The following is a 17,631-nucleotide window of genomic DNA, read 5'->3' on the forward strand; positions in this document are numbered from 1 at the left end:
TTGTGTAAATAAAGTAAGATTATAAAGCTACAGTATATATTATACACTCTTGTATGAAAGCACGTATATTACATGAATACAAAAAATCCCACATGAACATGTAAATCCCACACAGACAGTTGCCAGGCTTGGGATTTGAACCCATTAACTGCTGTGCCAACGTCACATAGAGTACTGTCCCACGGTTTGCCTCCATTACTCCTCTCATTGTTTAGAACGGGTCTTCTCTTCTTTACTTTATCTGACTGTTACGGCTAAGATGTTGAGGCTCAGCTGAGAGTAGAAGAAGATGCACTTTGGAGTCTTCACTTCACCCTTGGGGTCATTGTGTCATGAATCTGGATGACTGATAAAATTTGCTTCTCGGTGAGACAAGGCGGATGATTTAATTTCTATTGGTGTGACCTTTGTTGTATGCATCACATTTGTATAACAGTCAGTTTATTAGCATTAATCGCTTGGTATGATGGTATGCATCCTGCCATTTTGAGTGTTCTTTGTCAGGATGCATTATCGTGTTGCCAATGGCGTTGTCAGGAAGTCGTGTCAGCAAGAGCACCAGTATTTAACACTAGAATTACCAGAGCCTACGAAAAAACTCGTAGATCCGGCCCATCTTAAAACCGTTCGCACCTCTCCGCCAGCATCCTTTGTCGTGTAAATGTGCCAACACTGACTTAGAACGTGCACAAACTTCTCCCAGCTCATGTCTTGATTGATTATCTGGGAGTAAAGTGGAGTTTTAGAGTGGAAATAATAGATTGTTATTTGGAACACACACATTTCATGTGTGTTCCATTTCTACAGTAATCTGTGTAAACACATTGTTAAAACAGAAACTTTTTCATATTTTAGTAATAAATATTACAAAATGTAGGCATAAACTATAGAATGTGTGAAGCATGAAGTCCAAACATCAAATGAATACTTTCACAAAAGGTTCAAGAACAATACAACAGCTTCTGTGGCTTAGTGGTAAGATTTGCTGAGTCAGAGTGCAGCGGGCTTGCTGTTCCTCAGAGAACTGAGTTCGATTCCCCGTTGAGGAGAAAGTGTTTTTTTCTTTTTAACTTCAAACGGACATAAAATTTACAAATTGGTATGCACTGTCAGTTAATGAGATCATTATATCTTCATGTGGGATGTTCCTTTTAAAATATTTTTTAACAATTGAGACTGCAATTAACATGAACAAGTGTCCTTATAACTGTTATTTTTAAGATCCATAACACACAGACAGACAGAGCACTGCGTAATTGAGAGACAGACAGGCAGAGAAGTCACTAGATATATAGATAAACAGGGAAGGCACATGTACTGAAAGAAAAAAAAGATCAACATGTGCGTTGATCTTGCTGCACTGAATAAGCTCACGTACTTTAATCCCCCCCCCAATTTGACTCTCAGTAGTATACAGTACACACATAAACTTGGTTTAGCGTATGTACTTGCACTGTTACTTAGAGTTACTTAAGGTGGGCCGGATCTACGAGTTTTTTCGTAGGCTCCGGTAATTCTAGTGTTAAACTGGTCAGGCGGCATTAGCAAGTATCCAAGCTTTGGGAAGAAAAGACTAATCATCGGTTTACTGAAATTCTGGCTTTGACTGTTACACGATTCAGCTAACGATTGTTGAGGTCATGCTTTGGCACGAGTACTCTCTCATCTGTACCCTTTGCAAACATTCGTTCCTATCCCATAATTCTCACCTGTTTCCTGGTTCTATGTAAACCTTTCTTGTCGGCCTCAGCAGATAGTAAGTATGCTTTGTTGTTTAGGGATATCCACACTGATTATACAGCACACCTCAGTCCTGGAGCACCCGTGAGAAAAGTTCTGGAAATTGTGATGCAGATGACACTTAGCCCCTCCAAATTTGAGATCATGGCTTTATTTTCTTAGAAATGAGTGGTGAGGCTGCTACTCCTGGTGGAAAATCAGCATCAGCTTTGGCACCATGCCACTGGTGCTGCAACTCAATGGAGGTGAAACAGGAGCCAAGGCTTTTGGGAAAACATGGTGGTTTACTTTGTCATTGACCTTCTTGAAAGGATACATTTTAAGGCACAAGTCTGGAAACTGAGGCTTCCTTCTCCATTAGAGTATTTGGAAAGACACGGGAGTGGAATCACTTTCAGTCTAGACTGAGAGGGGAGAATTGAGGTTGGATATCTGGCCAAGATGTCCTCCTTGGTACTCCCTGGCTGCGACATACAGAAACGATAAACCAGGACACACTGGACAGAGGACATCTCAGAACTGACCAGGAAACTCTAAGGAATATGCAAACAAGGAAAGGGACCACTGGTGAACCCTTCTCAGGTTGTTGTCACTGTATCCAACTCCACAACAAGAGGTGGAGACATAACCATGAAAGGGTCATGTCTCACAGAGAAAGACGGCTGTTGGACCCCTGCCCCTAACATATTACCGACATAGATGGTCCAGGGTTAAGCTGGGATAGCCAAGCTTCATTCGGCTGCAATCTGATCCTCCCTACTGTAGTTGTCTTATTCCTGCTCTGCGAAGCTCCCAACAGGCTTTGCTCTCCTGTCCTGGCTCCCCCACATTCCCAAGAGCTCCCTGCTCACATTTGCGATCTGCTACCGTTGCAGACAGCATAGCCTCTTTTACTCTCGCTCCTCTGCCTTCCCCAGAGGGCTTCCAGCTCCTAATAAAGCTGACCTTCTAGAGTGGGACATGTTTAGGTAATTTGCTTTTAATTAAAAATTAAATGCCTGTTTGCAGGGATCACTGCAGAGCCCAAAAGAGATGCTACAGGGGGTAGACCCTCATGGGGATGTAAACGTATGCTAAGAGCGTTCGAGCCGATACGCACGCACGCACACACACACACACTGCAGAAAAGCTATGCAGTTGGTGTGTGAGGGGGAGCAGTACAGACAGACAATTCTATTTCTCCTTGTTTAAGGCTCTTGTCTGACATTTTTTCAGAATGAACACTTGAAAATCCTTTTAGCGGCCATGGTAACGCAGGAAGGCATTTTATCTGGGAAGCTGATTGAGTGATTGAGTGATGCGGCTGCTGGGTGGAGGCGTGTGCAGGCTGCTGCATAACCTGAACATTGGCAGTCGTGCTCGGTGGAGATTGTGACCGTGCCACTGCACAATCGGATCCAACCTATAACCAGATGGCCATGCGAAACCAAAAAGTGGCCTTCACAGGACCTAAGGTGGCCCTTTGTATCCCTGCAACTGCTCACCCAGACCTGATTTTAAATTCCCAGATCCAAATCATACCAACCCCAAATGTGCCGCTATGCATTACACCATAGTTTCAACACCAACTATCCAACGCAACTGTTCCTTGTCATTTGCCCACCTCCACCAAGCCTAAGCCCTAATGCCCTTGAATGATTAGATTCCAAATGGCAGTTACCTGATCTGATTTGATCCAAATTCAGCAGTGACCCAAGATGGGCTACTGTGTCACCCTTACTGAACCAGAACTGCTTTACCCAAAGATCACCCAATTTGAACCCAACCTCACCAGACCCAAACCAGACAATTCTGACTGTCTAAACAGGAGTGTCGAACTCTGGGCCTGAAGGGCCGCAGTGGCTGCAGGTTTTTATTCTAACCCTTTTCCTAATCAGCAAGCAGTTTTCAGTGCTAACTAAATGCTTCTCCCTTCATTTTAATGGCCCTGTTTTTAAGGATGCAGTCCTCTGAAGTGATGCTTTTCTTCAATAAACAGAAATAAGATGTGAAGCGACCGGAAAGACGACCAGCTAAACTGGGATTTCAAACTCCAACCAATTTCACTCCAACCAATCCCTTAATGAGAAGCCGATTCTTACTGTTAATTAAGCCCGTTATTTAATTCCGTGGCCTGTTGCTGCTCTTCTTCTGCCACAGCAGACTTTTCCAAAACTGCTGATTTTTCTGTTTTTTCTAAGAACACCGTCAAAATGTTTTGGTGACCTGAGAGATCAACTTTACTGACCCCTTCACCCCTCTTTATTTTCAGATATTGTGTGATGGGCACAGGTGAGCTGGCCATGTTGTTGTTGTTTTGTGTCTCATTATTGTCTGGCTGCTAATTAAGGAAAAAGAAACAACTAAGGAGCCTGAGTCAAGTTAATTAAAACTAAGGCAAAGAAGTTAATTAGCAGCAAAAACTGGTCACTAATGAAGAAGTTGGTTTGAATGAAAACCTGTAACCATTGCAGCTGTGCAGGACCGGAGTTTGACACCCATGGTCTAAGAGGATTCAATGTCCCCATGAAAAGACCAAATCCATTCTGAGCCCTCTTGACTCGTAGCGCTTACAGAGCTTGAATCAAAAGGAGCTGTATGTGATCTACTCCAGGACAAACAAAGCACGCCCGAGCCAACCTGTTGTACTACTGCAACTACACCACCAAGCCCAACACACTTGACTTGACTTGACCCAACAGAACACTACACAACAAGGTGAAGCCTTCACTCTAACAATCCAACTCGACTCCATCTTGCAGTTATAAGGCAGAACCCAATGTGAAGCAACCTCGACTACACCTGACAAAACTCGCCTCGATGTGAGCTGAACCATATCTGACCCAATCTCACCATTCTGTAAGGTGACCCAAACCTAAGCCACACAGACGTGGCACTACACAACCTGGCACCAAGATACCTTTATTTGACCCTACAGAAATGGAGTCCACAGTCATGCCAGGGTAAGTCACTGTCTGGCCTCCATTTTTCTTGAAACGTCCCTCGCCATTCACTATTTAAGGTGACTTAAGGCACCGACGTTTATTACACTTACTAACTTAGCTGATGTGATCCTCTAAAATTGCTCATCACTTCAAAGTGCCTCTGGTGTGAGAGCTGCTGAGTGAAGTTGACATTTGAATTAGCATTCACGTGTTATGGTACAAGCAGGCTTGTTGCTTTGGCCCAAGTTTATCTGTTGTTTATTGAATGTTTTGTTATGATTTAAAGAAAAATGTATATATAATTTCATTAATTCTGTTTTTGGTTCTCTTTTGTCTTGGTATTAATGTAAAACTAGAAATTTAACTGTTATGGTGTTTAATAATTTTGTTTGATGTTTTATGTCAGCTGTACTTTTTGTTTTTTGCTATCTGCCCTGCTGCCTGTATGTTGAGCCTAAGAAGGCGGGACCACCTAATTAGACAGCCAGTAATAATTAAGCTAAAGCTGAGGAAAACACAACAGCTTTGGCATTGTGACTGCCTACATTTTTTGATTCTCTGGTTTTGACCCCTGCATTTGCTTTAAAGTACCTCTTGAGGTTTAATGTTTTTATTGGATTTGTTTGCTTAATGGAAAAACCTGTTTTTGCTCCTTTTTGTCATTGCCTTATTTTTGTCTTGTTAAATTTTTGAATATAAGGAACTTTGTTTTGTTTAGATCAGAGGTTTTCATGTTTTTGTCCATTTTTTTTTTATTATTTAGGAGCCTTTTCCCCAGAGACCCTACCTATAGAGTTTGGGGTCAGGATGCCTGGAAAGAGTCTAATCTGGTAGCCCAGACCTGGAACAAGGTAAGGTCCGGCCTTTTGTGTGAGATTTTTGAGGACATCTGCCATTTTTATGCGTTGTGCTACAAGAGATCATTAAACCATGCACCTTAGCTACTCTGTTGGGCCCTTGAGCAAGACCCTTAAGCTGCAATTGCTACATCCTGGGTATGACGTTAATCTGCATCCAGCAGGTCCTCCAACTTACAGGGTAAACTTGAAGGGTTGGTGGCAGGATTGGCACTCCAACCACCGTAAAAAAAAACCTCACGCTGTTCCAGTGTAGTGCTGAGGTGTCACCCGCTGCACTCGGGTCCCAAGCCAGGTGCATCATATGGTGGGTGCGCATGTTCCCAACCCAACCTTAGCTACTTGGTAACACCAGTTCCTCTCAAAAAAGAAACCAGGATATTCTTGACTTAGGTATTCCAAAGGTTTACTGGTTTACTATTTATTGCAGCTGAGGGCAACCATATCTAATTGTGAAAACATATATAAGAAACTGTACTATAGTTGGAACCTTGACGTTCTGTTACTTATGAAAAGGCTCTATATAAAATACAGCTGCCCATTCACTGGGCAGAAGAGCCACCTTATGCCAATCCAGTACACCCCAAAAGCAATATACCGCATGCCAGTTACTTGGCCTGATTTCTTCTGAGAAGATCAGTAGTGCCTACTGGAACCAACTCTGGATGGGATGCCAATATAATGCAAACATCCTACCACCTCTCCAAATAGCTGCTATCAGCAGAACAAGTCACTTCTGCCATAATAAAGGCATGAAGGTTTGTTTAAGGCCAGTGGCATGATGCCAGTCAGTGCTTTCACTCCACTAACCAATCATTACCTGTCACTAGTCAGTCACGCTTCTGAAGAAGCAGCTTTTGAGTAGAAATGGCGCACGAGCCGCACACTCACCTATGTGCTTTCCATACATGTGGTAGTAGAAGCTGAAGCAGTAAGTTGAGCTGCTAGTGCCATACGGGTTCTTGGGGGCCACGTTGAAGATGGGGCTCACCAGCCGGGCCTTTTCTCCTGGCTTCCTGGGACGGGAGGCTTCGATGTACATGAAGAAACCTGCAACCAAGTGGGAAGGCCAAGGCAAGAGTTAAATTACTTACTTGCCCACTGTTTGTGTGCCATCAATACTAGTAGTATAATGTCTTAATGATGTACACCTACTGTGTCACTCATTTAACACAGTTAAATATCTCACTCACAGTCCTCCATTGAGGTACACTTGTTAATTGTATTGCTTATTTACACATACCTGTGGAGTCACTATCCTAATCTTGCACACTACGTTACTTGAACTCGCCAACTCTGACCCTCATTCACACTCACCAAGCATGTCACTCGCCTAACACATCCTTTATCAGGGTGCTGGAGAGTGGCAATGTCTTGCATGCCAGTCCTGCTCCTCCACATTTTGGAATCCCAGACTAGGTGTAAAGGTATACAAGGTGCTGGGTTGATTTCTGAACCTGAGACTAGGCTTAAAGGATTCCTGGGCTCTTATTAACACATCTACCGAGTACGGTGAAATGCGCTGAACAACATGCAATGCGTCACCACTCTCAGCATCAAGGGGAAGACTGTGGATGCAACACAGCCACTAACCGCACATCTGTTCCCTGGTATTGAATGGTGGAGAAGGCACAGGAAATCATGTGACTTCACTTCCTGCAAATCAGTCAAGCCCTTCCCCTCCGGGTCCAGAACATATGTATCCAGTTGTTCAATTGGCAGTGATGGGTGTTTTGATTCACTTTACTGAACTGATTCTTTTGAACTACTCGTTTAAGTGAATTCTTTTGATTCATTTGACTCATACACAAAGTCCAGGGGATTGCATCACAAATATAATGCTTGATAATTCATGCATTATTTCATATATATATATATATATATAGTACACTAGCCGACCCCCGCGGCTTCGCCCATGTAGTAGTGAAACAGGAGGGCCCTGCCCCGCTCCCTACTCCTGACGTCATGCTTCCCCATCCCCTTGGCCTGCAGCCTCTGTCTTGGATTAGCACAAATATATCATTCCTGCAAGCGAACTGTGAGAAAAATCACAAAATCAACCGGAATTTTCAAGCAAATTACAGAAGAAAAACAGACTGAAAACCGTTAAGTAGTTCTCTCGTGAAAAGCAGGCAGTCAGACAGACAGACACACGTTGGATTTTATATAGAGAGAGATACATAGTATATTTAATTAGTAATATATTTCACATGGTGATAATTCATATGACATTGACCTGTTTCAGTACTCAAAGCAAGATAATACATTTTAGATGCATAATTAAAATATGACAATAAGTAACAGAATCACAAGTTAACAAGTAGTGATTCATTCAGGAATCCAATGAACGATAATCATGCAACTTGTTCTCAGGGAATGATTCGCTCACAAATCAAATGAATGAGAATTGTGCAACGCATTCTTAGATAATGACTTTTTCAAAAATCAGAAGAATGAAAATTGTGCAACTTGTTCTCTGGGAATGATTAGTTCACAAATCAAATTAACAAGAATTGTGCAACTCGTTCTCGGGTAATGATTTGTTCATAAATCAAATGAGTGAGAATCGTTCAGCTCGTACTCAGGTAATGATTTGTTCATGATTCAAATGACCAAGAAACTTGCAGGTCGTTCTCAGGTAATGATTCATTTACAAATCAAATGAACTAGAACCATGTGACTTGTTCTTGGGTAATGATTTGTTCATAAATCAAATGACTGAGAATCGTACAGCTCGTACTCGGGTAACGATTTGTTCATAAATCAAATGAGTGAGAATTGTGCAGCTCGTTCTCAGGTAATGATTAATTCACAAATCAAATGAACGAGAACCATGTGACTTGTTCTTGGGTAATGATTCAGTTAGAACTAAATAGAATCAGTAAATGATACATGCCTAGTACAGCCAATGAGCTGTAAAAAAGCATATGCTAATGAAAAGTTAATAAAAAGTAAAGTAAATAATTTTTAGGAATCAGAATAATATTTTTATGAGGTTCAGTTTTGTGTGACAAATTTTTTTGAATGTTCAAAGAAACATAAACATACTAGTTTAATATTATGTGTATATATTAATTTCCAAACAGTTCCAATAATGAATTGTACAAAACTAAACAATTAATACATTGTAATATAAAATGTATTGTTACTGTATTATGCTTGTATGATGAGTGAGAGAATCACCAGTGACAGAGTTTGTGTTCACAGATGTTTGAGTTTGAACTCAAAAGAATCGGAAGTGAAGTGAGTCGAGACCCGTGATTCAGAAGGTTCTTGCACTTGCGCTATAAACATCTACCAATGTAGGTGACATGACAGACACTGATGATATTACCAAAAGTCGCATTTGAGAAGCAGTTTGACGGAGCTCCTGACAGTTGAGCACAGCTTTAGTTCACAAGCGAGACATATCCAAGAGCTTATGCCATTCCCTTTGTTTCCTAATAGTTGTTGACAAGTGAGCTACACACCCTTACATGATCAGACCTCCATCGTGTTTTACTGTGGCCAGTTTAAGCTGCTTCTTTCTTTCCTGGGCAAAGTCTCATTCTGTATTCTTCCCACAGCCTGACTGAACTGCCTGAATTTACATCTTTCAACATCATTACAGCAAAAGTACTCTAACAGACCAGCTGCTGAATATAAACTCGACCAGTAATAAGGTCCCACTGGAGGTCAGACGCTATGAAGAGCAAAAATCTGCTGACACCCACACACCCATTCCTTTCAGCAGGCCACCTAGTCCGGCAGTGGCTGAGCTGCTGGGGTTTGCAGATTTACTTCAGTCCTTTAGAGTGAGTAACGACACAACAATGAGCCTCACATCTGGAAAGGCTACCAAGTTTAAAGGACACGCTTGACATTCCAAGTTATTTCTTCACAATCATTGTTCATATTAATTTACCACATCAAATTACATTCTAAAGTGAAGTGTTTGTAGTAGATATTAAAAATATCTTGTCTGCCCCTGCAGCTTACAATGAGACTTGAGTGTACACAGGTCCAGAGGGGAATGAAAAAGCCTTTAAAACGTACCAAATACATTTACACTGAAAAGGTTCAGTTTTAGAAAACATGCCATCAACCTTAATGAGGCACCCTTGTGGTAATAAAAGAAAATTAGAAATTATTATTTTATCATAGATTCATGGAACTGTTTTTATTGAGGTAAGAATACATTTCCTGTTTGTTTCTCTACTCGCAGCCGCCATGGTGGGTGGAGTTTAGACAGACAGCCCAAAAGCCCCCGGCGCCATCCGATATTCTGCTTATAATCCGTGTTTCGCTTCTAACATCCTGCTCTTGCGGCAAGTCATGTTTTTCCATGACTTGTAACAACGTACTCAGATAATGTAATGGTGAATCAGTGCTCTGTGTGTTTGTCTTGTGATGGACTGGTACCCTGTCCAGGTGTTGTTCCTACTTGATGACATGTGCTCCAGCTGCCCTATGACCCTGCCCTGTACAAGCAAGTTAGGAAGATGGAAGGATTCCTCTTACTATTATCATTATTAGTGTTCCTACAGCAGAGAAAAATATGAAGAGATGAACCTTCTTCCTTGCGATTATCCCACTTTGTCACAGGATCTGGTTTTATGCATGTCACTTTCCACGTGTTCCAAGTCAGGGCATCTTCATGGGCACAGTGGCATCAAGAGGGGGTGTGCTTCAGACGCTTAATCAATGGCACCAAGCCCCAAATTTTTTTGTCCATCATATATCATATAATTATCTATCTATCTATCTATCTATCTATCTATCTATCTATCTATCTATCTATCTATCTATCTATCGTGGCACCCCTTCGATGTATGTCCCGGGGGAGCAACCATGGGCTGCCCAATATGTCCCCCAAGATGCTTGGTGGTAGCCTCTCTGTCTGACAGTGGTGCCTCAGCTTCCCGCAGGGCAACATTGGGAGATGGAGTTCTCCACAACCCTGTTGGGATTTGGGGTGGCCACCAGGAGGCGCTGCATGGGTCCCTGAGCCCGGCTGGACGAGTCTTCAGCCCCACCCAGATGTGCAACCGGAAACAGTTGATCAAGCACTTGGAGTACTTCCGGGTGGGCTATAAAAGGGGCCAGCAAGCACCACTCAGGGGCCAGAGTTTGGTGAAGGAGGACGAGGTTGCCTGAGAGGAGTGGTGGAGGAGAAAAGAGTGTTTTGGATTGCTTAGTTTACAGTGCTTGGGACTGTGTTGTGACTGGGGGGATTACAGGGAAGACTTGCCCCACAGGTGAAGAAATATATATTTTATACGTGTGCCTCCAGTGTGAGTCTGTGCCGGGTCGGACGCAATACAGCACCTATATTACACTATCTATCTATCTATCTATCTATCTATCTATCTATCTATCTATCTATCTATCTATCTATCTATCTATCTATCTATCTATCTATTATATAGTGCCTTTCACATCTATCTATCTATCTATCTATCTATCTATCTATCTATCTATCTATCTATCTATCTATCTATCTATCTAAAGAGCTTCTATAAAAAGCCCAATTTCCCCCTGGAGACAAATAAACTTCTATCCATCTAACTTAATGTCATGTTGGAGAAATCAGGCAGACAAGATCAGTGAGCTTGTTGGTCTGTAAGGCCTGATCTCATCAAAATTGTTGTTAAGGTCCTATGTTATTCACAGAACCAGGAAAACAGATTTGATATTCTTGTTCTGGTCACTGCCAGTGTGGGGTTTTCTCTGCACAATCTGATCTTCCTCTCCCATCCCAATGTTACTGTGCCGTGTCTTACAGTCATATGAAAAAGTTTGGGAACCCCACTCAGCCTGCATAATAATTTACTCTACATTCAACAAAAAAGATAACAGTGGTATGTCTTTCATTTCCTAGGAACATCTGAGTACTGGGATGTTTTCCGAACAAAGATTTTTAGTGAAGCAGTATTTAGTTGTATGAAATTAAATCAAATGTAAAAAACTGGCTGTGCAAAAATGTGGGTCCCCTAGTAATTTTGCTGATTTGAATGCCTGTCACTGCTCAATAGTGATTACTTGCAACACCAAATTGGTTGGATTAGCTTGTTAAGCCTTGAACTTCATAGACAGGTGTGTCCAATCATGAGAAAAGGTATTTAAGGTGGTCAATCACAAGTTGTGCTTCCCTTCGACTCTCCTCTGAAGAGTGACAGCATGGGATCCTCAAATCAACTCTTAAAAGATCTGAAAACAAAGATTGTTCAGTCTCTTGGTTTAGGAGAAGGCTACAAAAAGCGATCTCTGAGGTTTAAACTGTCAGTTTCAACTGTAAGAAACTGAATCAGGAAATGGAAGGCCACAGGCACAGTTGCTGTTAAACCCAGCAGGTCTGGCAGGCCAAGACAAATACAGGAGCGGCATATGACAGGATTGTGAGAATGGCGACAGACAACCCACAGATCACCTCCAAAAACCTGCAAGAACATCTTGCTGCAGATGGTGTATCTGTAGATCGTTCTACAATTCAGCGCAATTTGTACAAAGAACATCTGTATGGCAGGGTGATGAGAAAGAAGCCCTTTCTGCACTCACACCACAAACAGAGTCACTTGTTGTATGCAAATGCTCATTTTGACAAGCCAGATTCATTTTGGAACAAAGTGCTTTTACTGATGAGACAAGTATTGAGTTATTTGGTCATAACAAAAAGCGCTTTGCATGGCGTTAGAAGAACACCACATTCCTAGAAAAACACCTGCTACCTACTGTCAAATTTGGTGGAGGTTCCATCATGCTGTGGGGCTGTGTGGCTAATTCAGGGACTGGGGCCCTTGTTAAAGTCGAGGGTTGGATGAATTCAACCCGATATCAACAAATTCTTCAGGATAATGTTCAAGCATCAGTCACAAAGTTGAAGTTACGCAGGGGTTGGATATTCCAACAAGACAATGACCCAAAACACAGTTCGAAATCTACAAAGACATTCATGTAGAGGGAGAAGTACAATGTTCTGGAATGGCCGTTACAGTCCCCTGACTTGAATATCATTGAAAATCTATGGGATGATTTGACGCAGGCTCTCCGTGCTCGGCAGCCATCAAATTTAACTGAACTGCGGAGATTTTGTATGGAAGAATGGGGTCAAAAATACCTCCATCCAGAATCCAGACACTCATCAAAGGCAATAGGAGGCATCTAGAGGCTGTTATATTTGCAAAAGGAGGCTCAACTAAGTATTGAGATCATATCTTTGTTGAGGTGCCCAAATTTATGCACCTGTCTAATTTTGTTATGATGTATATTGCATATTTTTTGTTAATCCAATAAACTTAATGTCACTGCTGAAATCCTACTGTTTCCATAATGCATGTCAGATATTAAAAGGAAGTTGCTACTTTGAAAGCTCAGCCAATGATAAACAAAAATCCAAAGAATTAAGAGGGGTTCTCAAACTTTTTCATATGACTTTATATTTAATGGGTCACTCTGAACTGGCATGCCCTCAAGTGATGGACTGTCACATCGTTCATGTTTAACTCTGTGTCCCTAAGTGGGCCCTTTCATGGACTGATGCCTTGTTCAAGACCGTTTACTGCCATGGGCCCAGTGTTCCTTTGGTACTACATTGGATTAAACAAATTCAAAAAATGATGGTGGTAGCATTTTGAATTGAGTGTAGTTAAGTCAATACTGTATATTTAGCTCATAGGGACCTGTGAATGTTTGCTATTACTTTGCCATTATAGTCCCATTGAGCAGTCTTAGTAAAATATGAGAGAAGAGTCCAATTATTTTTATTGAAACCCAGTCTACTGGCACTTCTTTATGGAAAATACAAGAAATATGGGCAGAGGCACTCATAAAACTGCGTCCAGCCCACATGCCACGTCTGTTAGGCTGCTTTCTATTTTGCATGAAATATTTTCACTACAGCAGGGCCCATCACTCATTTTTCGGAAAGCTTCCTTTAAAACACTGTCATATTTCTGTCAGTCTTTTTTAGTGTTTCAGCCAGGGCCGTCTTCTCTTAATAATTCATCTCCATCTAGGCTCATGGTCACCCCTTTGATTAATCCGCATTTGTGTTACTGCCAGGACATCACACCACCTGCTGTGTACACAACTCCAGCTCAAGACACTCATTCTCGTGCCACTGCGTCCATTCCCACTTTGTCCAAGTTAATGAGTGTTTAACTTTTTTAGTTTACTAGCCGTGTAAGCCCGTGCTGTTAAAAGCCCGGGGTTCAAGAAACTATTGAAATCGTCAGAAAAAAAAACTGAATTGTAGAGATGTCAGGTAATTGAAAGGAACTACTCTGGGCGTCTCCCTCCTAGGAGGATTCGTTTTGCCGACGTGGTTGCATCACTTGTACATTAGCGACAGGAGGAAATGTAAAAGGGATACCGATTTGCCGACATTAGCAGCTAAGTGACTTTGTCTTTCTTTGTCTTTCTTCGGAGGTTTCGTCTTGCTGGCGTGCTCGCCTCGCTTGTGTTATTAGCGGCTAAGCGAGGTGCCGCCTTTACCTCGACTCCACCTCTCACTTCTATGTAGCGTCACCTGACCACCTAACCTGCATGTCTTTGGACTCTGGGAGGAAACCGGAGCACCGAGAGGAAACCCACACACACTCCATGCAGGCAGGACATGGGACGAGAATCCGGGTCTCCTTACTGTGAGATAGCAGTGCTACCACTGTGCCACCATGCCACCTGAGAATCAAAATGTCCATCTTAATTACTAATTGACAAAGCCCCAAACAGCAATGCCAGTATTTTTAGCTGACCACGCATCAACTCAAGTTAACCAAGTGCACTTCTGCCAGTCACAGCCCCACACCGCTGCCATTCCCTCACGTACCTTGTCTTGAGCCAGTCCTGTCCGCATTGGGCCCCGTGTTTGGCGTGTACTTGGTGTCCCGGGTTTCTGCACTTTGTCTTAGCCAGTCAAAGTTGTCAGTCTTGTCTTGAGAAAAAGCGCAGATTGGAGCTTCTTCAAAACTGCAGATGAATTCACCTGCAAGAGAAAGAAGGACAAACAGCCATTCGTCACTCGATTCACTTTAAAATGACGGACAGGGGCAAGTCAGTCCACTCCAACTAGACTCTGCACAGACCAGACATATTAAAATAGGTGAGATATAAACTGCACACAATAAAGCAGGAAGACAAAAATGGGATACTTACGCAAGTGTGGATTTATTGGAGCTGTAAGAGAAGAGAAAAGAAAGGGAAAGGTCAGTTTGCATAAGACGCCACTGATTACCATTTAAATTGGACAATTAAAGTAAGCAGGTAGAGCGTTAACCCGAGGGCCGCTGCTCAGCATAATCACAGGCTCTTTCTGACTTAAATTTCCAGGCTAGGATTCGATATATGAAATCTCCTGCTTGTGCCCCCGAGTGGCACACTCACTCACACACACACATTGGTGGGGTGGGGATTGGCGTACTTCAACTAAAGGCACTCGCCGGCAATGTGCAGAGCTGGCCTGACTGGGGATCTTGGCTGCTCTGAGGTTAGTCCTTCTGTATTTGAACTCCAGTGCAAGAGGCCATTGCAAGCAGATTGGGAAAGAAAATCCTCAATGAATTCACCAAAAGGCAGAGCTGGATGAGGCAGGAATCCGGACAGAGCTTAACAGGGCAGACTCTGCGTTGAGCTTTCTTCGGTTCATACATTTCACGAGGGCCAATCCCATAAACGACTGTGAATTATTTTAAAACCCCATTTCCTGAGGTTTTTTTTTATTTTTGGCATCCTAATGATGAAGGGTTTCACCAAATAAACCCCTTTGTAAGACACAAGGCAATATAATCTGCTGTGTGTCCTCAGTAGACATCAGCTGACAGGAATTACACACGCCTGCACACGTACATTTTCAAGTCTACGGTCGTGTTTGGGGGGTCACATGACGTTTTTTTTCTGTCACTTACAGCACATGCACAGTCAAATCAGACAAGTTTGGGCAGACATAGCATGTTGGAAGCGTGCGGACAACTCCAGACAAGTAAAATCATCCAGACTGACGTCAAAATGACAGAATTGTGTTTGTACCCACAACAGAATGGGCCCTAACTGACCGAAAATGTGATGTAGTGACAGCTGGGGCTTACTGTAGAGAGCATCAATGGGGGAGACATTGTTGTTTTCCAGGTAGCTGCTCTGCAGTAACACTATTTGGTTTGTGAAGTCCAACTCATATCCATTCAGTCAAAAGTGAGATCTAGGGAGCCCAACAAAGAAGCATCACCATTTATACAAACATACAGTAGGTGCTTCAAGTATTCAGATACCTTCATTTTCTGCACACTTTATTATGTTGTACTGTCACACATGTGCACTTAGGGAACACCTTAAGGGCTTAGTCAACTATATTACCAACCCAGAACACACGAGGTCGCGAGGCAATAACACTTTTCTCTTCTCCTCTCCCCTCTGCAGAAAGGGTGATGGACGTGCCGTCAATCATTTTTTTTTTTTTTTTAATTTTTATTAATTTTATTACAATCCATACAAAGCAATCAAGTTTTTACAAAAAGAAAAATTGAGTTAAGAACAGATCGATCCCCACCCCTGAGAGAGAGAGCAAGCCAAACGGCATAAAATTTAAGGCTTGTAAACATACCTAAATTAATAAATTCTCTGTGCTTTATGAACTTATTTTAAAATATTACTGATTAGATCCTGCCGTGTTTTGAAAAAAGTCTGTATTATTTCCAATTTCAAATAATATAACACATCAGTTTCCCACTGACTTAAAAGAGGAGAGTTTGGGTTCTTCCAGTTAACGTGTCGTCAATCATGACGTCACTTCCAATGTCACTCCACCTGAACCCGCCTCTTCCTCCCAGAAACCATCATTAATGGAAGAGCAGCCATCTTGGACAGACTCGCTCTGTTAGAAGAAAATCTCGACAGTCTTATGCCGAACGCTCGTTTTTTTGTGACTTTTGCGCCAATTCAGTGTACAGGGTTTGCTGTTAACTCTAGGATCCCTGAAGCCTACAAAAAAACTCGTAATCCCGGCCCACCTTAAATTCGTTTGCACAAAAAGGCAAAAAGTTCTCCTTGCTCAAGTCTTGTTTATCTGGGTGTGAGGTGCCTGGAGTTGTAGAGGGTAAATAATATATCGTTATTTGGAATACATGCATTTCATGTTTGTTCCGTGTCTACAACGATCTGTGTAAGTGTAGGATGACAGGAAATGTTGAACAAATGCCTAAAATAGAAACTTTTTTCATGTTTTAGTACTAACGACAAAATTTTGACTTGAAGTGTATAATGTGTGAAGACTTAAGTCCAAATATTAAACACTTTCACAAAAGGTACAAGTATAACAAAACAAGTGTGCTTTTAGTCAAGAATATAACCAAAGAAAAAGAAATCAAGTTAGGCTACGACATTGACACGACCGCTTGGGTGTGCTTCCGAGCAGCTGTGAGTCGAGATAATTCTTGGTAGCAAGAGCCAATCAGATCACTTTTCGCTACCAAGATTCTACCAAGAATTGAAAGCTTGGGCCAACGACTCCAAGAATTGACCAGTCACAACCCGTTTTGGCTACCAAGAAATGGCCAATGACGGCTCAGTCCGCTACCAAGAATTAGCCAATCACAGCTTGTGTCAGCCTACAAAATATTGGTAACGGTGGGCCAGCTTTTTGTCAATTAAGGTGCCCCAGATCCTTTATCATTGTCTGTCTTCTTCTTACAGTACGTTTAATTTGAAATGGATACATTTGCCATTTTTGTCCAGCGGTCTACACTCACTAACTCACTAAACAAGTTTTCAGAAAAGTTTGGAAATGTATTAAATATTAAAACCTGAAATCTCTCATTCCTAGGAATATTCAGACCCTTTGCTGTGGCTCTCCAAATGTGCTCAGGTCCATCCTGTTTGCTCTAATTCTATAACTCCTTGAGATGTTTCTAGAACTTGATTGTAGTCCACCTGTGGCCAACTGAATTGATTGGATGTCATTTAGAAAGGCACACACTTGTGTATTGAAGCTCCCAAAATTGACACTGCATGAAGTCCAAGGAACCCTCTGTAGACCTCTACTATCAAATTCAAGTGAGACATAAATTTGGGCAACGAGGCAAAACCATTTCTAAAGCCTTAAATGTTCCCAGGAGCACAGTGACCTCGATAACTTTGAAATG

The 17,631-nt window shown here is 42.1% G+C and overlaps 1 protein-coding gene across 3 annotated transcripts in view; it reads right to left on the reverse strand.

Annotated features, from left to right (window-relative positions):
• Window positions 1-17,631, reverse strand: part of mdga2a (MAM domain containing glycosylphosphatidylinositol anchor 2a) — a 348,884-nt gene that overhangs the window by 27,677 nt on the left and 303,576 nt on the right. For all 3 annotated transcript variants that reach the window (XM_039741007.1, XM_039741008.1, XM_039741006.1), the window contains 3 exons: window positions 14,654-14,674; window positions 14,328-14,483; window positions 6,413-6,571 (listed from right to left, as the gene is read on the reverse strand). In XM_039741007.1, coding sequence (XP_039596941.1) covers window positions 6,413-6,571; window positions 14,328-14,483; window positions 14,654-14,674 — 336 coding nt within the window. The remainder of the gene's footprint in view (window positions 1-6,412; window positions 6,572-14,327; window positions 14,484-14,653; window positions 14,675-17,631) is intronic.

This window comes from Polypterus senegalus, chromosome 18, assembly GCF_016835505.1.
Source record: "Polypterus senegalus isolate Bchr_013 chromosome 18, ASM1683550v1, whole genome shotgun sequence".
NCBI classification, from domain to species: domain Eukaryota; kingdom Metazoa; phylum Chordata; class Cladistia; order Polypteriformes; family Polypteridae; genus Polypterus; species Polypterus senegalus.